Source organism: Callionymus lyra, chromosome 15, assembly GCF_982586985.1.
Source record: "Callionymus lyra chromosome 15, fCalLyr1.hap1.1, whole genome shotgun sequence".
Taxonomy (NCBI): domain Eukaryota; kingdom Metazoa; phylum Chordata; class Actinopteri; order Syngnathiformes; family Callionymidae; genus Callionymus; species Callionymus lyra.
This window is the reverse complement of record NC_141832.1, coordinates 8,382,208-8,405,502: the sequence shown is the minus strand read 5'-3', so window position 1 is coordinate 8,405,502 and position 23,295 is coordinate 8,382,208. Positions and strand designations below refer to the sequence as shown.

The 23,295-nt window shown below is 38.3% G+C and overlaps 3 protein-coding genes across 4 annotated transcripts; 2 read left to right on the top strand and 1 right to left on the bottom strand.

The window, feature by feature from the left end:
* Nucleotides 1–9,282: 9,282 nt before the first annotated feature.
* Nucleotides 9,283–17,882, top strand: cnn1b (calponin 1, basic, smooth muscle, b). 2 transcript variants are annotated; one of them, XM_087809451.1, is made up of 7 exons: nucleotides 9,283–9,451; nucleotides 14,736–14,857; nucleotides 14,925–14,991; nucleotides 15,054–15,191; nucleotides 15,945–16,061; nucleotides 16,241–16,267; nucleotides 16,341–17,882. In XM_087809451.1, exons 1-7 carry the CDS (start codon nucleotides 9,392–9,394, stop codon nucleotides 16,590–16,592), a joined length of 783 nt encoding a protein of 260 aa, XP_087665577.1. In that variant the 5' UTR covers nucleotides 9,283–9,391; the 3' UTR covers nucleotides 16,593–17,882. The 2 variants fall into 2 exon arrangements, with proteins under 2 accessions (XP_087665577.1, XP_087665576.1); XM_087809450.1 differs by having other exon boundaries at nucleotides 9,284–9,451; nucleotides 16,121–16,267.
* elof1 (elongation factor 1) lies at nucleotides 17,883–19,542 on the bottom strand. The gene is made up of 4 exons (XM_087809452.1): nucleotides 19,484–19,542; nucleotides 19,078–19,195; nucleotides 18,939–19,009; nucleotides 17,883–18,840 (listed from the first exon to the last, which is right to left on the bottom strand). Exons 2-4 carry the CDS (start codon nucleotides 19,191–19,193, stop codon nucleotides 18,776–18,778), a joined length of 252 nt encoding a protein of 83 aa, XP_087665578.1. The 5' UTR covers nucleotides 19,194–19,195; nucleotides 19,484–19,542; the 3' UTR covers nucleotides 17,883–18,775.
* Nucleotides 19,543–19,970: 428 nt separating this feature from the next.
* On the top strand, nucleotides 19,971–22,508 carry tmem205 (transmembrane protein 205). Its single transcript, XM_087809148.1, has 4 exons — nucleotides 19,971–20,067; nucleotides 20,592–20,700; nucleotides 20,760–20,923; nucleotides 21,941–22,508. Exons 2-4 carry the CDS (start codon nucleotides 20,601–20,603, stop codon nucleotides 22,241–22,243), a joined length of 567 nt encoding a protein of 188 aa, XP_087665274.1. The 5' UTR covers nucleotides 19,971–20,067; nucleotides 20,592–20,600; the 3' UTR covers nucleotides 22,244–22,508.
* The last annotated feature ends 787 nt before the right edge of the window (nucleotides 22,509–23,295 follow it).

Sequence of the window (23,295 nt, the reverse complement as noted above, 5' to 3'; positions counted from 1 at the left end):
TCAGCGACATCTGACTATTGAACGTACTTTTTGTTGGAAATTTCCTTTTTTTTTTTTGTGATGAAATGTTGTTTTTCTTGAGCATAGATCATGTGATCACCCTTGTGTCGCATGATTGGTCGACGGTTCAATCAAGTAACTCATTTTCACATTGAATTTAAAACGCTACCAATTAAAAAAAACATTGAATTTAGACGTTTTATTTTTTAAATATTGGACTGTAAATGTCAAACTCTGTGCAAATAAAATATACCTATTTAAAAATATTTGCATTTTTTTTAATTCGATTGATTAATAAAAGTAATCAAAAAAATCAAATTTTCTATTCATTAAATATTGTGATTTTTCAACATTTAAACCATTAAATAAACTGATGTCACTGATTTACTTCCATATGTTCGCAACTATAACTTCCTGAACCATCTTCATTATTTCACTGGTGAAGTATCTCTGAGGAGCACTCGATTTTTCCACCACAGCTCCACGTGTTGTCGCTCAAAGTTGTCGTCGTAAAGCTCGGGCGTGTGGACGCAGCCTCGGACCGATCCACGGTTCTCGCTTCTTCTTCGTAGAATTCCAGCAAAGACGACTTGACCCGGGAATTAAAAACTCTAAATGATCGGAAGATACAACAGTGTCGTCGACTTCAGCGTCAAACCATGTGATTTTAACCAAGAGTTTGATTGACATGCAAGATGGATTCTCGTCCGACAGTTTGAAAGATTACCATAAATTGAAGGTCGTCGTGTCTTTGTTTCACAATGGATTACTTTCTCCATCATTGATTTAAATAACGTCTTTATTTAATTTAATAATTTAATTCAGTTATTTATAGATTCAATTGTTAAATTTGTTTTCTTTAATTAAATACATAAACTGTATATGCATTTTTTTTTTATTACACATAGAGTTTGAGATTGTAATTCCAATAATTTAAAACTAAATCTTCTAAATTCGATATTACTTTATTTTAATTCAGTATAAAATTGTTGGCCACACAATATTGAATTTCAAAGCTGCAAATTAAAAGAAATTGTGTATTTAGAAAAAACTTTTAACTGTAGAATTAAAATATCAAACTACGTGTAGAGTAACAATTGTAATTATTATCCAAAAAAAACAAACCAATTTGACCATCAATATTCAAATTATTTAATTAAAAGAAGAAGAAAAATCAACATTTTAAATGTGAAATTCAATTTTCTGACGCCACGTATTTACTTCAATAATCCACTAGAGGCTGAACATCATCAATAGTTTGCCATATTTGCTGGAATCCTACAGAAGTCGTCATAAATCCGTCCCTTTACTCTCGGCAGGAACAGCAGTGAAAACAAAAGTGTACAAAGTGTAAAACTACAGCATGTTATTGTCTCGACGGGTTCGACCGCCGCTCGCCTCCTGGTTCCTCGCATGTCTCCACAGCAGCGGGACTCGAAGCGTATTTGCATGTTTTAATTTCTGTGGTCCGAGCCCCCCGTCCCGTCCGAAGCACACCCCCGACCCCCCCCTCCCCCCGCGGAGCAATACCTGTGTTGGGGTCACGACCCCCCGAGGAGAGGCCGCAGACCCTCGTGCCTTGTTCACCTCGAGGACGGACTCGCATGACTTTCTAACAAGTGTCCCACCTACTGTATACTCCACCTGTGTACTTTTATAATCTGCCTGCACAACCAGTTATCCGGCCAAGTATTATGTAATCCAAAGCTGATCCCCCCCCCCCAGGGGGCGCTGTTGTGTCATTTCTAAGGGGTTTTTTTTGTTTTTGTTTTTCTCTCCGCATGAATGTTTGTGCGCTGCCTTCACGGTTCAGTCGTCGCTCAATTTCCACTTTTGAACGCAAGAGTATCGTAAGAATATTCACTCACTTAGTCAAAGTTATTAAGAAGATTCCTTTGATGTTCTCGACTAGTGACGTCAAACTAGTCGCGACGAGTCACTTCCTCGCGCGTCACAAAAACACAATCGAGTCAATTGTTGCCACAGATAGTGTCGTTTAAAATGCTGACTCATCGATTCAAATCATTTGCCTAAACGTGAAGCGGATTCGTTCACATGAAAGGAAATCGATGATTCATTTGCACTGTGATTATTATTGCTGACTCATGATATGTACCAACTTTAAAGAACCTTGAACAGTTAAAACAAACATCATTCAATGACACCGTTCTTTAAAAACTAGTCCATGACTGATCATTGAAAAAAAAATGCTGACTCATGTTAGTGTAGCTAATTTTCATGTGTTGCAAAAACTTTTCCTGAACATCGTAATCGTTGTAAATCGTCACGTAACCATGACGGTGTCAATAATGAAGTTGGTTTTTCGTTTAATGATTTCACATCAAAGGAAATTGCTGATTAATTTGCACCGTGATTATTAATGCTGACTCATGATATGTACCAACTTTACAGACATCATTTAGTTCCTCAATTCAGTGACATCGTTCTTTTAAAAACTAGTCCATGACCGATCGTTGAAAAAAAAATGCTGACTCATGTCAAAGTAGCTCAATGTTGGTCACTAGTCCCGACATCAAAGGAAAGTGCTGATACCATGAGTTTGCCATGTGATTAATAATGCTGACTCATGATGTATACAGACTTTACAGAGTAAGAATCTTAAACAAACAAAAAAAAAAAAACCGTCCTCGAACGCAACACAACTCTGGAAACTGATAACTGGAAAAACGCTGACTCATGTGAGAGAAGTGCAATTTCATTCACTACGTCTTGTACTTTATAACGAACTTTATAATTCTATTAGACTAGAAAATGCCGACTCGTACTAAATAACTGTTTAAGACATTATGCTGAGTAATCCTTTCACTGTAACATCACACGTCTTCGGTATGCTTTTGAAGAAAAAAAATGCTGATTCATGTTTAAAAGCGCCGAGTAAGTCACGCTATAACGACGTTAGACGATCATAAACATACAGAGTCACAAACGCTCGGTGGTGACGTTCAATTTACGCTGACGTAATGGTGCGGATACCAAAAAAAACGCACACTCATGTTTAGTTAAAGTTAAAACTTCAGACGTCAATCAATTTTTTCCAAACCTCCATCAGCGTCTGCGAGGTCAGTGAACGCACCACCGCATGAGGCGACATTGTAGTTCCGACGACAGACCTTCAGGAATTTCGGGATAATCCCGTTTAATCCGGTTCTGATGAGATTACGCCGGGTTCGGGTCCAGGTCCAAACGTGTCGAAACCAGACGACCGGACCTTTGAGCAACGCACGCACAGATCCCGCTGAGATTAGCGGCGGCGGGTCAGTGAACGCGCCACGTCTGGTCATAGAGCTCCTGGAAAGGAGTCCAGGAAATCAGTGGGTTTTTTTTTTTTCTTCCTCTGATTGAATGATGTTCGGGTCGAAGGTTTGAAACTGGTAATTGAGCAATGCGTCTGAGGCGGTGTGGACGAGGCCTCCGTGGCATTAGAGCGACTCTTGTGTTTGTAATTAATCTGAATTTAAGCTGTGAATAATCCTACAATCAAGATGGACGCTGACGACGATGATGATGATGATGATGATGATGATGATGAGTCGCTTCTGTCTCGTGTCCAGAACTCCTGGTTCTGACGGACTTTCCTCCACCGGAGGTTCATCGGTTTCTCTTGCACGTCGTTTTTCGTTTTTTTTTTTTTGAAAGAATCTGCTGCTGCCGCGTCTTCTTCTCCGGTTCCCTCAGAATCACTGGTTGGAACCGGGTGTTGGCGCCCCCGTGTGGCGATTATTATTATTTGTGTCGTCGTCGCCGGTAACGAATGTTTGTTGTAACTGGAATCACTTTTGACGGCGTCGACGTTTTCAATGCAGTTTTTTTTTTTTTTTGTTCTCACTCATGATTTTGTTCTGTTTTCCTGACTCTGGAGATTTTAATGTGAAATAGATCCGCACGAGCGTCGGTACCGAGGCGTGAAGGTGATGAAGATGAAGGTGATGATGATGATGATGATGATGACGGAGGCGGAGATTTACTTGAAGGATGACTTCAATAAAGTTGAAGACCAACACAACTGTGTCTGTTTCTGTGAGTCCAGTGAGAAGTTGTTGTTTTTAAATGCTACAAAATATGAAATTAAGAAAAGCTTTTTTTTCCCTTTATTCTTCTTTTTTTTTTTTCTTTATTCTTCTTTTTTTCTGTCATTGTTTCATCCCTGTCTTCACTCTCCTCTTCACCTCCTTCTTACTGTCTACAGTCAGATCTATGCTGATTCATTCGTGATGAAATTTAATTATTTTTAATTTTAATTTAATTCTAAGCATTTGAGTACTTTTTAAATTCTAAAACTTCTATATAACATTTTATTATTATTTAATATTTTCAGAAGGATTTCTTTTTTTTTTTACACAAAGTTTGATTTTCAGAAATTGTATTTTTTATTAAAATGTTATTGTTTTACAAGTATTTAATTCTTCCTTTTAAATAATTAAATTAAATAATTGTTTTTTACACATACAGTTTGATATTGTAATTCAAATATTTAAAAAATAAAATTTCCAAATACAATATCTTTCAATTCGTAGCCTTTTAAATTCAACATAAACATGTATAATAGTCACCAGACATCACCAACAGAGCACCGAGCTGCTGGATCCAACTCTCAGACCTCGTAGAAGAACATTTTTATATTGAATCTAAAAGTCTACGAATTAAAAAATATTCTATTTAGAAATTATATTTTTTTATTTATTGGAATTAGAATATTAAACTCTTATGTGTAAAAATAGATTTATTTAATTCAATAATTTTTTTAAACATTTTTTAAATGTTGAATTCAATCAATAAAGATTGTGATGATTTAATTCTATATGTGCAGATGTGGTCTGTCTGATGAGTGTGTTTGTGTGTGTGTGTGTGTGTGTGTGTGTGTGTGTGTGTGTGTGTGTGTGTGTGTGTGTGTGTGTGTGTTCTGAGTGTGTGTTCTGAGTGTGTTCTGTGTGTGTGTGTGAGTGTGTTCTGAGTGTATGTTCTGAGTGTGTCAGTGTGTGTTCTGTGTGTGTGTGAGTGTGTGAGAGTGTGTTCTGAGTGTGTGTTCTGAGTGTGTCAGTGTGTGTTCTGTGTGTGTGTTCTGTGAGTGTGTTCTGTGAGCGTGAGTGTGTGTGTGAGTGTGTGTGTGTGTGTTCTGTGAGCGTGAGTGTGTGTTCTGTGAGTGTCAGTGTCAGTTCTGTGAGTGTGTTTGTGTGAGTGTTCTGTGTGTGTGTGTGTGTGTTCTGAGTGTGTCAGTGTGTGTTCTTTGTGCGTGTGTGTGTGTGTGGGGGGGTGTGTGTGTGTGTGTGTGTGTGTGTGTGTCTGTGTCTGGAGGGAATTCCTGGTCACAGGGTTCATCCGAAGCTACTTTACCAAACATGGTCACGTCAGACTCTGCTAGTCTGCGGCTGCTTCTCTGCTGGACTCGCTACTGTGAACAGGTCCGGCTGTGACCCGGGTCAGAACCTGGACCTCCCGCGGTCGCGTTGTCAACAGGTGTGTGTGTGTCGTGAACGGCAGATCTGTCGCCCCCTGCTGTCGGGGGGGTATTTTTGTCAATCCAACAATCCTGTGAACAGATTTATTTTGAGTGTAGCCATTAGCTCCATCAACGTGGAGCGAGAGTGGACGTCCGTCTGAGCCTCGGCGTCTCGGCGTGTGCGTTCAAGTCAGAGGTCAAAGGTCGGACCAGCGACAGCTTTATCAACCGAGTCCAGGTTTGTTTGAAGCTTCCTGTCCGGCTCACGCGAGTTATGGAGCCTCGGGTCGGCCCGCGGACCCCCCCCCAGAACTTCTACCTTAAATAGTCCGACGGAGAGAGGAGGATGAGAGGAGGATGAGAGGAGAGAGAGAGGAGAGAGAGAGGAGAGAGAGGAGGTTTTACAACCGTGTGACCTTCAGAATCAGAAAACCAGAGCGTCTCCAGGATCTTCTTCCTCTGATGCCTTCGAGTCACGATTATCTTCGTGATGCGTTCAAGTCCCGCTCGTTCATTTGCTCTGAGCTCATCGATTCTCTCAGTCCCAGCTCTCCGGGGTCGCAGGGCGATTCTACCAAAAGACTAACTTCCCCCGAAGAACCACAAAGATTTCACATCAAATTTACTGAATCATTTTTTTTTTTTAAATGATATAAAATATTGAAGAAATAAATCGTTTTTATTGTTTTAACAAAAAATCAATTCATTATACAAATAAAAAAACTAAATATTCAACTGATTTATTTGATAATAAAACGTATTTCCTTGTGTAATTAAAAAATGATTTTAAAAATCAATATTACATAATTATAGTTTTTATTAATATATAATAGTTTTGCTCATTTAGTTTAGTGACAAGAATCTTTTTACTACATGTTTCTACTTATTTTTAAACACAAAAACATTCAGAATAAAGTTTAATACAAATAAAAATCACTATAAACTTAATCTATAAAAGGTAAGTAATATAAATAGAAGAATTATTAACATATATACATAAAAATACACATATATGTTCAAATACACACACAGAATTATCATTAAACAAATTAAAAATACCTAAATAGTAACATTAATGTAAATGTAATTAATTAAATAAAATAAATATGAGTTTAAATTAAATATATATATTAAATAAGTGATAAAAATGAATACTATTCCACACATACGATGGTTGAACAAAAGTGTCGTAACGACGACAACTTTAAGCTTTTTATTGAAAGTTGAAAAGACGTTTTAATCGTTTCTTCATTGAGAAAAGCTGTTAAAAAGTTCCAATAAAATAGTTTCTCACACGAGCTTCATGTGAGAGATTCTCGTTCTGCAGATCTGGACCCTCGTCATGACCAAATAAAGAGTCTGAATTCCATCAGAGCGTCTCGTCTGTTTAGAGAGTGAGAGCGAGAGTGTGTGTGTGTGTGTGTGTGTGTGTGAGTGTGTGTGTGTGTGTGTGTGTGAGTGTGTGTGTGTGTGTGTGTGTGTGTGTGTGTGTGTGTGTGTGTGTGTGTGTTTGTGTGTGTGTGTGTGTGTGTGTGTGTGTGTGTGTGTGTGTGTGTGTGTGTGTGTGTGTGTGAGTGTGTGTGTGATGAGTGTTTGTATCTATGAAGTCTGTTTATTCTGTCGCTTTGATCATGAATCTCTACTTGAGTCAAAGATTTTTGTCTTTGAATTATAAAAAAACATTAAATATACTGATTATAAAAAAACAAATACTTCTGTATAAACAAGTATATCAACAATTTTATAAGTTTAAACGCGATAATACACTTTAAAGTGTTGTTAATGTAAAGGATATTTACACAGACTCTGGTCAGGGAACATCTCGTCGGTCCAGAACGTTCCTCCTGGTGAGTCACGCTCGCTGGTGTCGCTCGACCCACACGTCACTCGCACACATTCCTGGAGGGAGACGAGTGCGACGACGACAACTTTAGCTACACAAACATGCTGCGAACCTTTTGTTACAGTCGACAACACAACGTTGTTTGAATCTCTGTTGGATATTTTCGTGATAATACTTTATATATTTGTTTTCTTTTTTTTATAATTTGATTTATTTGATTATAATTGTATTTTTCTTTGTTTATTTCCCTTTAAAGAATGTTGGATTTATGTATAATTGTGTAATGAAAATTCAACAAAAACATGTTTAAAAAAGTACTTGATTTAATTAAATAAATGAATACATATATAATGATGTAAATATAAGTAAAATATATCAAAAGATTTTTTAAATATATTTATACTGTAAGAAAAAAGCTTGTAGAGATTTTTATTAGCAGTTTATTTTTACTTCTGTTTTGTTGTTAAATAATAAATAAATAAAATTATAACTATCCACACATGAGTAGAAAATCAAAGATTATGGTTAACAAATATTTAAACTGTAATGAAAATTTTATACGAATGTTATATAATCTTTTTACGTTACCTTTGCAGTTAAAATGTACAAAGATTATAGCAAAGATGAGCGAACAATACTATTACTATATTTAAACAGACAAGTGAGAAACTATTTTTTAAAAATGATGAAAACATACAATTACAGAAAACAAATATTTATACTGTAAAAAATGTACAGATTTTAATTAGACAATGTCTTTATATAATCGTTTTACTCCTGTTTGTCGTTAAAAAATAAAGAAATGAAATTATAACGATGTACACACTTAGAAGAAAATATTAAAAATATCGTAAACAAATATGTTTTCTTTCAGAAATTGGTAAAATTTTGATTGTTGTATAATCTTCTGACGTTCTTTTTGTACTTAAAACATACACAAATAAATCAATAAAATAAAAATGAAGTAAAGGTTTTAAAAAATATGCAATTATAAATATTTATATTGTAAAAAAAAAAGATTTTTCTTAGACAATCATTTTACAATTTAAATGATTCTACAGTAAAAGATGTATAATATTTATGAGGCTCTCTAGACGTCAAAGTAGGATCTTATACCAAGACAACAGTAAGAGTTAACTAATGATTTTATTTTGTATTTATTTTTTATATTCATTTTTTTTCCTTTTTGTTACTTTTATTTATTTTCAAGTAAATTGAATAAACTTGTGTTTGTATAATTCGCCATTTATTTTATTTTATATATAATAGAATAACAACTATATAGCTTTTTTAGCTTCATTATAAAACGTCATGGAATAATGGCGTCTTTTTTATCTCTTTTTTAGAGTTTGATTTTTTTTCTTTCTTTCGACGGCCCCTTACAATATTTACCGTATATAATGTGGCCCCTAAATGTAGTTCTAGGGTTTACATCAACTGACTTTAAAAACACTAAAATATGAAATACAAATAGAACATTTGGTAAAAGAGTTTTAGGTCATTCGCTTTTTAGAAATACAAAATACACATATTTCGATATTGATATACACATTTATTGCTGTATTTGTTTCACAGTAGCCATTTAAAGTTGTTTTTCCCTCTTTATGTCGCTATTTCCAAAGTATTTATTATTTACGAATTATGGCACTCTTGGTACGCCATAGAATTCCATGGTTTCAAACTCAAAGTCTATTTTTATATTAGCATGTTTGTTTCTGATGCTAACGTTAGTAAACGAGTGTTTTTTTCTCTGATAAAGTTCAATATTAATCAAAAGGATTAAAAACAGATAATTTTTTGGAATAATAAAAATAATTCGTGGCGTCAAAGCGGAAAAAGTGACACTGATTGGCGCCAATTCTCCAGCGATGACATCACCTCCCGTGATTGGCTGCTGCGCTCGGCCAATCAGCGCCCGCGCCCGGAGGAAGACTTTTAAAAAGAGAAAAGTCCAGAAGGTTCGGCTGCAGGTCCACTTGACGCTCCACGGGAACCACCGCCGGAACCGGGACTAGGACGTTCGCGAGCAGCGGCCCCCCGCCCCCCCCACACCCTCCGAGCCTCCATCTTTAAACCTCTGGTCCACGAGGATGTCCACGCACTTCAGGAGCGGACCCGCCTTCGGTCTGTCGGCCGAGGTGAAGAGTAAGGTGAGCCCATGACGTCATCACGGCGCATCGCTGCCCGTGTTCACTTGTTGTTTAAAGTCGACATTTAACGCCTTTTTTTGGAGGAAAAACGAGTCAAATGTGAAGAAACGAGAGGCTGGATTTCACAACAGAGGTCAAAGTTCAAGTTTGTCGATGATAATGATTAAAACAAAACTCGTCAATTATCCACAAAAACACACGTTAAAGTTTTATAAATGTTATGGCAAAGTTTCGTTTTGTTTAACAACTAGTCATTATGTTCTTCTTCTTATTTTATTTTTTATTAATTATTTTTTATTGTTTATGAAAAATTGCTGGCTATTGGAAAAAACAATTTATCAATAAAGTTTTACCTTACCTTACCTTACCTTACAACATTTCAGTTTAAAAACAAGATATACAAATTACTTACTTACTTATTAAAAGAAATATAGTTTATTCAGATCAAAGGAAACTAGTGCTATTAACTCATTTCTAGTTGTATTTATTTTGTTTAATGTTTTTAAAAAATATATAAGAATAAATGTTGTGTTTTTTTTATTCCACCTTTCATAAATGATCCTTTATCTCCTTTTTTAATTTAAGAAATCATAGTAGAAGAAGCTACTATTGACTAAAAGGTCAATTAATATATATATATATATATATATATATATATGTGTGTATATATATATATATATATTGTTGTTGTTTTTTATTTTTTTATTTCTTATGTTCTTGACTATTTTTAATAAATACTTGTTATGTAGGAAGCACTGGATGAACCGAGCTGATCAACAACTTTTATACCAAACTACGTTGTTGACGAAGAGTGAAGGGATTAAAAGAAAATCGTAACGTGTTGATGATGTCATCACCCTGCGTCACTCGTCGATGTATCACAACAACTTACAGGGTTAATTCTGTCACTTTGTTTGTTGTTGTTGTTGTACTTCTGTGTTGCACACCAGCTCTTGAACTTTGTTTTTTGTGAGTGTGTTACGGCGCCACCAACAGGCCTCTGGTCTTCACAGGGATGACGTGTGTATTTGTTAAATCTAGGATGCGAGTGTGTCTCTACAATCTGATGTGTTGGTGTCTCTGCTGATGCTCAGCAGCGTCACTTCTGTCCGTGGGTCGGATCCACACTAATGGCCTTTTAAGGAGTTGGTCTGTGGAGGAGAAAGTGTCTCGAGTCCAAACAGTTTACATCCCAGTCAGGTTGAAGGAAGGCAGGTGGACCGGCTTCGTCTGGCGGGCGTCGGCGTCGTGCCAGCAACCACTGTCAGAGTCTGACTGTTAGAGCTGAAACAAGATGATTCTCGCTTTAAAAACTACTGTTTAAACTACTGTTGTGCATTGACATGTATCACGATACAGAGTCGACGATACAGTATATGGTGATACTGTATTAACGAGTATATATGTGTAGTATTGTCCAGTACTTGACTCTGGTGACCACATGACTCTTGACGAAGTCATAACTGCTTTCTTTTTCTTTTTTTTAACCAAAATATGTTCAAACATCAGCTTTAAAAACTACTGGAGCCACTGTATCCTCTCGTCCTCAGTCATCGCAGACGCGTTTATTTTCTTCTAACTCCGGAAGGATGTAATTACCGCTGCCATCTAGAGGCCTAATGTTTAATTGAAACACAAAAATAAACAAGCTCTGTGAATATAAATTGTAATTTAAAATATGTGAATTATTGTATACCCATTTTTTTTTTAAATATTACCATAAAATAACTATTTTGAAAATGAAAATATTCTTTAAAATTTTTGCAGTGCTTTTTAACATCAATTAAGGGTTTGTATCGGCAGGAATGTATTGATACTATACTTATCACGATACAGAGTCAACGTTACGATATATTGTGATAGTGTAGTAACAAGTTTATATTTGTAGTATAGTCCAGTACTTGACTCTCGTGTTGTAGTATTTACAGACCACATGACTCTTGACAAAGTCGTAACTGATTTAATTTGTTTTTCAAACCAAAATATGTCCAAACATCAGCTTTAAAAGTTGCTGGAGTCACTGTATCCTCTCGTCCTCAGTTGTAACTGCTTTCATTTGTTTTCAAACAAAAATATGAACAAATATCAGCTTTAAAAGCTGCTGGAGTCGACTGTATCCTCTCGTCCTCAGTTGTAACTGCTTTCATTTGTTTTTAAACCAAAATATTTCCAAACATCAGCTTTAAAAGCTGCTGGAGTCACTGTATCCTCTCGTCCTCAGTTGTAACTGCTTTCATTTGTTTTTAAACCAAAATATTTCCAAACATCAGCTTTAAAAGCTGCTGGAGTCACTGTATCCTCTCGTCCTCAGTTGTAACTGCTTTCATTTGTTTTCAAACAAAAATATGAACAAATATCAGCTTTAAAAGCTGCTGGAGTAACTGTATCCTCTCGTACTCAGTCATCGCCGGGATTTCATTGTTCCTTTATATATTTATTATATTTATTTGTTTTAAACACACTTTGATCGAAACCATTATCACAATAAATATGTCATTGTTTTAAAAAACAGCCGTAAACTGAAAATCCACATCAACCCAACAAGACACGAGACGTTGACATGAACGTCCGCACGCTGGACGACATGCTTGTTACGCCGCAGGAGCAGCTTCCTCCGTCAAATCCCCAACATTTGTCATTCATTTGCTAGATTCTTCACGGGCACGCGAGCGCTCGCTCGCACAGCACCGTCGACACCAGAGTCTGGTGACAACGGCTGCAAACATCCACGAGGTCGGCAAATAATTCCGGTCGTCAGTGACGTCAGCATGAGACAAAACCTGCGATTCCAAACATTCTCGGCAGCTCCGGTTGAAGGTTCAATCGCACACGAGTGTCACTGCTGTGTGCGTCTGTGTTGTTGTTGTGTTGATCTGATGCTGTCGTGACCCTTGAGCTCCGGCTTTAGTGGAGCGTGATTGTTCCGCAGGAACCTGCTTGACATTCAGCTGCTCGACACGAGCGACGCACAACATGTTCCTGCTCCAGCCGCACAACTGTGTTTGCTGCCATGATGCCTTCGAGCAACTTCCTCAGTGCGTTCGTCCTCATGGATGGAGTTCAACTCCAAGATGGCTGTGGTTACAACTAATATCAATATATTTGAATATCTTTTCCACAATACTCATGATATCCAACAACACTGTGTTTATTTTTAATGTTTGTTTTTTTTTCAAATCATAATTCATGGACTAATGTCATGACATTTCAGCATAAAGCCGATGACTTGGTACGAGAGGATACAGTGAGCAGCTTTTAAAGCTGATGTTTGGACATATATTTACAACTAAGGGGTTGACTGAGGATGAGAGGATACAGTGACTCCAGCGGCTTTTAAAGATGATGTTAGGACATATTTTTACAACTAAGGGGTTGACTGAGGATGAGAGGATACAGTGACTCCAGCGGCTTTTAAAGATGATGTTTGGACATATTTTTACAACTAAGGCGTTGACTGAGGATGAGAGGATACAGTGACTCCAGCGGCTTTTAAAGCTGATGTTAGGACATATTTTTACAACTAAGGCGTTGACTGAGGACGAGAGGATGCAGCGGCTTTTAAAGCTGATGTTTAAACATACATTTACAACTAAGGCGTTGACTGAGGACGAGAGGATACAGTGACTCCAGCATCTTTTAAAGCTGATGTTTGGACATATTTTGGTTTGAAAACAAATGAAAGCAGTTACGACTGAGGACGAGAGGATACAGTGACTCCAGCATCTTTTAAAGCTGATGTTTGGACATATTTTGGTTTGAAAACAAATGAAAGCAGTTACGACTGAGGACGAGAGGATACAGTGACTCCAGCATCTTTTAAAGCTGATGTTTGGACATATTTTGGTTTGAAAACAAATGAAAGCAGTTACGACTGAGGACGAGAGGATACAGTGACTCCAGCAGCTTTTAAAGCTGATGTTTGGACATATTTTTACAACTAAGGCGTTGACTGAGGACGAGAGGATACAGTGACGCCAGCGGCTTTTAAAGCTGATATTTGGAAATATTTTTACAACTAAGGTGTGACTGAGGACGAGAGGATACAGTGACTCCAGCAGCTTTTTAAAGCCGATGTTTGGACATATTTTGGTGTGTGAGGAGAGGGGGGGTGAGGAGGGTAGTTGGGTGTGATGGCCTGGAAGCTGCTGCTGCTGCTTTTTAACACTTGTTGCTGCTGCTTTAAAACACTTGTTGCTGCTGCCTTTTAATACTTGTTGCTGCTGCTTTTCAACACTTGTTGCTGCTGCTTTTAAACAGCAACATCAAACTGATCTATGGACCAGTGTGTTGTTGTTGTGCGATTGTGTCAAAGTAGTGTTTGAGTCGTAGAAGTGAAGCTGAAGTGTCTTTAGACTCTTCATCCAAATCTATATATATATATATGTATTTTTAATGCATGAAACGGTATTTATAAAGTAGGATAAAGACTTTAGTGATGTTAGTTACTATATACATCGACTCTGACCTCATTTCTCTTTTCAAATTCTCTGGGTCATCACAGGTATATGAAGTACATCAGTGCCATAATATTATATATGGTATATGAAGTACATCAGTGCCACAATATAATATATATGGTATATGAAGTACATCAGAGCCACAATACATATGATATATGGAAGTACATCAGTGCCATAATATTATATGTATATGATATACTGTATGAAGTACATCAGTGCCACAATATAACATTATATGATATATGGAAGTACATCAGTGCCTTATATGTATATGATATATGGAAGTACATCAGTGCCATAATATTATATATATGGAAGTACATCAGTGCCATAATATTATATATATGGAAGTACATCAGTGCCACAATATAACATTATATGGTATATGGAAGTACATCAGTGCCACAATATAACATTATATGATATATGGAAGTACATCAGTGCCATTATATGTATATGATATATGGAAGTACATCAGTGCCACAATATAACATGATATGGTATATGGAAGTACATCAGTGCCACAATATAACATTATATGATATATGGAAGTACATCAGTGCCACAATATAACATTATATGATATATGGAAGTACATCAGTGCCACAATATAACATTATATGATATATGGAAGTACATCAGTGCCACAATATAATATTATATGGTATATGGAAGTACATCAGCGCCATTATATAATATTTAAATTCAACCATCAGATGTCCAGGTGGTCATAATGTTTTTGAAGTGAAGGTTCAGTCTGTTTTTATTATTATGGGATGTCAGCGGCTACAGGTAGCGTGATCTCCTCTGACCTTTGACCCCAGCTTGCGGGGAAGTACGACCGCGGCAAGGAGGAGGAGCTGCGTCTGTGGATCGAGGAGGTGACGGGCAAGAGGCCGGGCGAGGGCTTCATGGAGAGCCTGAAGGACGGCGTCCTGCTGTGCGAGTGAGTGACCTGGAGGTGGAACTCTGAGGAGTGTGTGTGTGACGTGTGTGTGACGTGTGTGTCGTAGACTCATCAACGTCCTGCAGCCCGGCTCCGTGAGGAAGATCAACCAGTCCAGCCAGAACTGGCACCAGGTACGGCTCCGGTGACCCGGGGTTCTCTGCCGGACCTTGAACTTTAACCTCTCCTCCTGCAGCTGGAGAACATCGGGAACTTCGTGCGAGCGATCACGGAGTTCGGACTCAAGCCTCACGACCTCTTTGAGGCCAACGACCTGTTTGAGAACGTCAACCACACACAGGTCCAGAGCACGTTGATCACTCTGGCAGGCATGGTGAGGACACACACACACACACACACACACACACACACACACACACACACACACACACACACACACACACACACACACACAGACACACAGACACACAGAGACACAGACACAGACACACGCACACAGACACACGCACACACTTGTGATATTGCATCACTGTTGCCATAGCAACTCTATGGACTCTATTGAATTTAACATGTTAAATGTTTAAACTTTTCTTTTATTGACATTTTGTTGTTAATATGAGCATTGAATAATATTTTTTATTAATTTAATTCAATTAATTTTATATTTAAAAGTAGATTTCTTTTTCATTAATTTAAAACAAAAAATTGTCATATAAAAAAAAATGAAAATCTAATCATAAAAAAATAAATGTACACAAATAATTGAAGTAAATTAATAAATAAACATTATTCATTGCTTAAGTAAACAAGGCTACCAATGAGAAAATATTGAATTTGGAATTTTCTTTGAGTCTATGGACTTAGAATATCAAACTCTGTGTATTTTTTTTTTTTTAATAAAATAGAATTGATATCCCTTTTTTAAATGTTAATATTTTAAATTTAATTATTTAAAAAACAAACAACCTTTCAATACAAAAATTGATTTAAATGATTCAATAAAAACTAATTGAGCGTTTCATTAACAAAAACATTAAATTCATTTTATTTTTTACTCTGAAAATGAAATCCAAAGTTTCAACATTTAAATATTCTGACGACACCGTTCCATGAAACTCTCTCTCAGGCCAAGTCCAAAGGTTTCGAGTCCAAGTACGACTTCGGGGTCAAGTACGCCGAGAAGCAGCAGCGACGCTTCGCTCCGGAGAAGATGCGAGAAGGACGGAACATCATCGGGCTTCAGGTTTAGAAAAAACCAGATTCTCAGTTCTCGAGCCGTCGCATCATTGCCCACCTCTGCAGATGGGAACCAACAAGCTGGCCAGTCAGAAGGGCATGACCTCCTACGGGACCAGGCGTCACCTGTACGACTCCAAGATCGGCATGGACAACCCGGAGGACCGCTCCACCATCAGCCTGCAGATGGGCACCAACAAGGGCGCCAGCCAGGTGAGCCGGCGTTCCATCTTTGTACCTCAACACCCGCAGCTGTCTGACTGAGCCCCCCTCTGTTGACCCCAAGGCCGGCATGACCGCCCCGGGGACCAGGAGGCTCATCTTCGACAAGAAGCTGGAGCTGGAGAACTGCGACACGTCCACCATCTCGCTGCAGATGGGCACCAACAAGGTGGCGTCCCAGCAGGGCATGACCACCTACGGGCTCCCGCGCCAGGTCTACGACAACAAGTACTGCACCCATCCCACCGAGGCGCTCTACGACGACAACGGCGAGGTGGTGGAGGACTTCGACGGCTACAACCAGTTCTCCGAGTGACGCGGGCCGGCGGTTCCGAACTCTTATTTAACGTTCTTAGATGTGGCCAGTTTAAAGTAATATATTCCTGAGGCTGAAGCTCTGAAACAAACTGAATCCTGTGCGAACGTTTCAAGCTGCTCTTTAGACACATTAAGTCCAGTGACGCAGTCTTGGAATGTTCTGTTGCTCTTGACCCACATTCAGTTTTTTTTTTGTTTTTTTTTCAGGATTCCAAACCCGGTTCGGAGCTGTTTTAAGCTGCTTTGTCGCCATCTGCAGGCTGATCCGCGCACTGCATCTTAAATAACTAAAGTGCGGCACATATTTTTTCTTAATATTTGCTTTGCTAGTTTATTTTTTAGTGATTTTTGTACGTGTGACGACGTAACAAATTCAAACAACGTTACGTTGATTTTCTTCGGCTTATCGCTGAGTTTGCACTTTAATTTTGGCGACACAGAATCTTGTGAAAAATTCTTGCCGAAGGTGTTGAATGTATCGCTTCGGTCGGAGCCACTAGCTTAGGACGCTCAAACGCTCACAGATGCTTCAGCGGTCAACCTGTCGCTCGACTTTTATTCCTTAAAGTATCGGATCACAATTGTCAGTATTATGAAGGAACATTTTGGGACGGTTTTTTTTAGACTTTTTTTCTTATCAAAACTGTAAGATTTGGGCTCTTTGATGAGCCGGGGTGACCTATTTAAGTGACACTGTTAATTAATAGTCAAATTAATAATATTTCAATTAATTTTTTATCACAAACTTTTCACTTAAGACACCTTTTTCTTTTCTTCGTGCACACAAAACAATCACAACATTTTCTATTGTTAAAATGTACTGTTTAATTTTTTCTTTCAGTAAAATCACCCCAGTTTAAAAACACTTTTGTTATAAAATAACTGTTTTTTTACGTTGAGTTTTGATCGCCCAAAATGAATTAAAATGTGGAGGTTTTGAAGGTCCAAATTTACGAGGTCAGTGAACACACCGTGTTGCGTTTATAGATCATTTCATTTACACTTAAAATTTAGCTGTGAAACCATTTAACTTCTCTTAAGGTTTTTTTAAATGTTAAATAACTATTTTATTGTCAAAATTATATCACAAAAAGTGCCAAAGCTTTTGATTGATTAACGTGGATACAGCCTTTGATTGACAGCATTTTTTTTTCCATTTAATAAAAAGTGTTGGATTCTAAACTTGATTTTTAAGTTCCAGACGATTAACTGTTGGACTTTTTCTTTCTTTTTTTAATTTGACTTTCACTGAACATGACATTTGTGCAATAAAACACTTGGAAAATCATTTAGTTTTTTTCTCTTTCTTTGCGTTTAAAAAAAACACAACATGTTTGTTACATCTTCAAAAATACTTTCACGTTTTAAAAAGACAACGGTTTTCAGTGCAGAGTGGACGAGACTAAAACACATGACGGTTTAAAAACAAATGGAATGTGTCGCGACAACTTTTTCTCTTGTGCTGTGTCTCAAATCACACACTTCTCTTAGTATACTAGAAGTTAGTATGCATCAGATAGTGTACGTACTAACTAGTAACTCATTCTCCACAGATAGTATGTCTCAAATCAAACTCTGCTGCTACACACTAACAGGAAATGACACGACAGCTTCTTCTTCTACTACTATTTAACGATGATTTCAACCAGCTGTAGGAACACTATCGCCACCTGCTGGCAGCACGTTTGGTTTGGATCAACAAATATGAGAAACTAAACCAAAGGTGAGATATTTATGCCGGTATCCGCAGCGAAGACGTGTCGTCCTCCTACTGCTGCTGAAAATACACCTGAAAGTATATGAATATACTGTGTATATATATATATATATATACCATTTACAACGTCAACGTCACTAAGATGGAGCCGTTTAGTGTAGAAAGTGTCCATCGATCCATACTTAGTTTTGTGGACGTTTAAGTACAATTTAGTGTGTATGGAGCACTACATTTCACATACTAAGAATTGAGACGCACTTGTGCACTAACAATACTAAGTTTAAGTACGCAAGTGTGCGATTTGAGACACGGCTCAGCTCTTATTTGTCAAAAAATGGTGGACGTGGTCGGGAGCGATGAGGTTCAGAAGGTGCACCGGCCCAGCCGGAGCTTCAGGTAAAAAAAAAACTAAAAAAAACTGGAGAGGTGAACTGGCTGATGGGAGGAGGAGGAGTAAACCGGGATCACTGATTGGCCGATTCGCAGGCGTCAATCCAGTCGCTGTAGACGTCCACCGGCTCGGACAGATCTTGGAAAACATCAGGTTAAGGAACAAATCGACAGACTTTCTTGAGGCGTTTACGATCTCTATGGATATCTATGGATCTCCATGGATGAAAAGGATACAAGTTATAGGAGTTTGAAACTCCTCCAGGCAGACGCTGCAGGAGATTATCCCAGTGTTCCGAGTTCTCTCCCTGGAAAAAACGGAAAAAACGGATTATTAAGATGTTGTTGAACTTCCTGGAGTTTTAAACAAACGTACATCTTAACGTCGCAGGACTTCTCGTGGTTGCAGAAAGGACAGGTGAACTGCGTGTCCAGGTTTCCGGTCATCTTCTTCTTAGGAGGAGGTTTCCTCTTGGACTTCCTGCGTCCCATTTCTGAAACATTCCTGCTTCAGTTCATCGCTTACGAGACGCAAACGTTGTCGTCATTCATCCGCCTCAGATGTATGAACGCCATGAATAGATTTAGATGTTTTTTTTTACACAGTAACTCGTATTGATGCAAGTGGAGGATGGAGGCTAACAGGCTAACATGCTAACGGCTAACAAGCAGATAAACGTGACGTAATTCAAGCGAATCATCAACAATAGTTGTGTTTAATGTGTTCATGACGATCATCTCGCTGCTTTCTTTAAAGCTTTTATTGTTTTTGTTCGTCTTACCTGCGGATGTTTGGCGGCAGATGATGATGATGCTGTGAGACGCTGCAGGCGACGGGCTGGAGAAGGCGGAACCCTTGAGTGAAAGGACGAGCTGATTGGATGTAAGTTGATCGACAGCCCCGAGAGCCAATGAGGTGACTCGACGCGGAGTTTTGGATGCTGCGTACATTGGGATGGCGTCAATAGAAACACATTTAAAATTAATAAAACATGAGACGATTTCCCAAAGAAGGGCGTTAATTACCTTAAATGTATTAATTAATTAATAAATAGTAGAATTGTGAATTTCGTTGCGATGATAAATAGTTGCTTTAATTAAAATAAAATAAAACAGTCTAGGTCAGATTCTGAACCACGCTAAAAACCTTTTAATCAAGAATATTCCAATATATTTTGTGTCAAATAAATAAATAAAGAAACTTTTAATTTATTTATTTTTTAAAACTAGAAGAGCGTCATTGGTCCGTGAGGGGAAGTGGGCGTGGCTTGTGCGCGTCAGGAAGTGGAGCGATGCTTGAACTCTGGTCTCATTTTTGAACTACTTTCTCTGCAACTTTTTTAGACTTAACCGAGGATCACACGCGGTGAGTGCATGTTTATTCTACATTTGAGAAAAGAATGCATCCAGAAAACGATTTAAAAAAGGACGTTAAAAGCTGTTAAAAAAAACAAATTGTGTAACTCTACTCCAGCTACGAAGCTAAAGCTAGTTAGCTTCTCACACAGCTGCTAATAACAACATTAATTCTATTACAACTATTTCCTGTTTTTTTATACGTGTATTCGGTGTTATTTTGCTCATTTTAGGGCGTGGGTGCATAAGTTATCTCTGCAGCAGCAGACGAGGAGTCACTGAGGATCTTATCTTGTCCTCACACACATTAGTTTAGTCTCCAAACGTAAACATTAAACTACTTTTTTAAATGAATGACGAGTTTTATCAGATGAAAACATGTCAACAGTGGGTTTTCATTGACGTTTATATATTGAAACGCTCAGCCAAACTAAAAACACTCTTTTATTGTTTTATTATTGACACAATGATGCGTTCACTGACCTCTTGAAACTGAACTTCTGACACTTTATACTGGTTTTGTTCTATGGAAAGTGGGTCATCATGGTGGCGGAGTCGGCGCCGGGCGACCTGATCAAAGTCCTCCACCTGCTGGTCCTGTCCTTCTCCTGGGGCATGCAGGTCTGGGTCTCCTTCATAGCAGGTCGGTTGGTGTCGGCGCCCGTTGCTGTTGCGTCTCTTAACGTCTGGCGCTGGTTGCAGGTTTCGCTCTGGTGTGGCAGGTGACGCTTCACACCTTCGGCCTGGTGCAGAGTAAACTCTTCCCCGTCTACTTCCACTGCCTGCTGGCCGCCAGCTTCACCAGCCTGGCCGTCTACGCCGTCTATCACCCGAGGGAGCTGCTGGACGCACACGAGGGTCTGCAGGTCCGACGCCGCCACACGTCCTCACACTCATGTATATTCATATAAAGACATAACATTATGACTTGGGCTGTAGTGACGCACTTATCTCAGTATATACGATATATTTCAATACACTTGCGTATTATTCACTTGTTGTTGATAGTTTAACTTTCTTTTGAAAGAACTGAAAGCCAAAATATTTCCAAACATCAGCTTTAAAAACCGCTGTAGTCGACCGTATCCCCTCGTTCTCAGTCACTGCCGGGATCTCGCAGGACTTCTTTCTTCCTCTAGCTACAGAGGTCGCGATGATTGCTTCCATCTAGCGGCCAGAAGTTTAATTGCAACACAAAAATTAACAAACGCTGTGAATATTTGCATGTTGCTTGTGAGTAAAAATTCGATACAGTGCTTTTGAATATTGATGTTATTTGGTTGTCTAAGAACATTAAATCAGAGTTCGGCAATTTTGGTCTAAACTGGTCCTTGTGAAGATAAAAAAATCTTCCAAGTTATTATTCTGACCAAGATTCTTCAATACCAACACAAAAATAATAACAAAGACAAAGAAAAGAACCACATTTTTTATCTAATATTTTAACACTTTAACATATTTTAAAATTCCTTGGTTTACTTGTTGCTAATGGCGTTGAACTTAAGGAAAATGGTTAGAAGAAGTTCCAGTTTTGGAACCAACAAAGTAGCGTCAAGGATGGATTGATTGATTGATAACAATATTTTTCAAGCACCTCATAAACTGGCACAAGGTATGTTTATTATGTTTTATTTCTTGCTAATTTTCTTTTTAATTTTCACCAGTTCAGTTTGGAGTCACTTTTACTGTTTAAACTAGTCCACTCGTGTTTTGTTTTGGTAATGCTACGCTACGAGCTAATGTGCTAACGTGATATGCTCTGAGCTAACGTTCCTGCTGGTGCACTTTAGCGCTAACGGTGACTTTGGGATGAATACAAACCATAAAGACTTGATTAAAAACTCGCATCCCACTTTTTTTAACGAAAAACCTTCCTCACACAGATGTCCCTGTACTTCGTCACGCTGGTCATGGCGGCTCTGAACGCCCGCTGGTTCGGCCCGGCGTCCACCGAGGTGATGTTCCAGATGAGGGCGGTGGAGACGGAACACGGCCTGGGAAACCAGATCGGACTCAAGAGCCAGAAGGAGGACTACGCCAAACTCCGGGAGCGGGACCCGAAGTACGGTGGTTACCGACGCACCTTCGGCCGCTACCACGGACTGTCCAACCTCTGCAACCTGATCGGGTTCATCTGCACGACGGTGAACCTGGTCTATGCGGCTCTGAACCTGTCCACCATTTAGAACCTTTTTAGGATCTTTTAAAAATGATTGTGACACAGTTTATGCCTTCAAATACTGACCTACATATTTCTGCTCCTCACGCTTTCAATCCTGTTCCAAGAAGTAAAATGTAGCTCACCATGTTTGTACATAAAGAAAATACATTTATAATTCATGCTTTTCTTTTTAATGTAGTTTGTGCCTAATCCCGCTGGGGGCGACAAACACTCGATGATAAGATATTTTTCTCTTGATTTAAATCGACAATAAAAATATTCTAAACAAATTATAAGTTTGTTGGTAAATGAAATGATATGAATGAATTTTTCAATATAGTTCTGTGTGTGATACAAATACTTAATTCTTAAAAGAATTCTTCTTTACGTCTTCTACTGTCTCCTCCAACAGTGTTTGACCAAAGACGAGTAAATCCACTTTGTAAGTTTTACAGTTAAAACCAGAAGTGACGAGTCATGCTAAGATGCACTCAAAATTCTTCTCGTGTCAAAAGTCACAAAACTGTTTATTATGTTGAGGCATGAGGAAGCAGCAGAACAAAAGAAACGTGCCAGACAAACGACGATTCTTGTTCCTCTGATGCAAGTCTTCCTCTTGAGAAACCTGGACCTCCACGTGTGCCCGGGGAGCCTGCAGCTGAGCAAGTAGATCCAGTCACTGAACAATCATGTGGTCACTGGGAGGTCAGTCGACCATCGGGGACTCGGAGCTGAGCCTCAGGTGTCAACATTCGTCTCCACTCTGGCTCTGGAACATCAAGCTGAGCTGGTTTCAATGTAAATGTGACACATCTTGAGCTGCTGCTGATTCTTTCAAGACTATTTCAAACAACAACACAAACCTACACAAGATGATTGTTTTAGGACTTCATTCTATTGTTTTCTCCCCTAACGGTCGCTTTGAAAAGTTCTGTTAAATTATATTTATTTTTCGAGTAAATGTCTGTTTTTAGTTCGAACTTTTCGATTAATTCTTCTTCATGATGAAGTTCATTTTAAATGTTAATTAATTTCCGCCCAAACTTCTCTATTTTATAAATATATATATATATATGT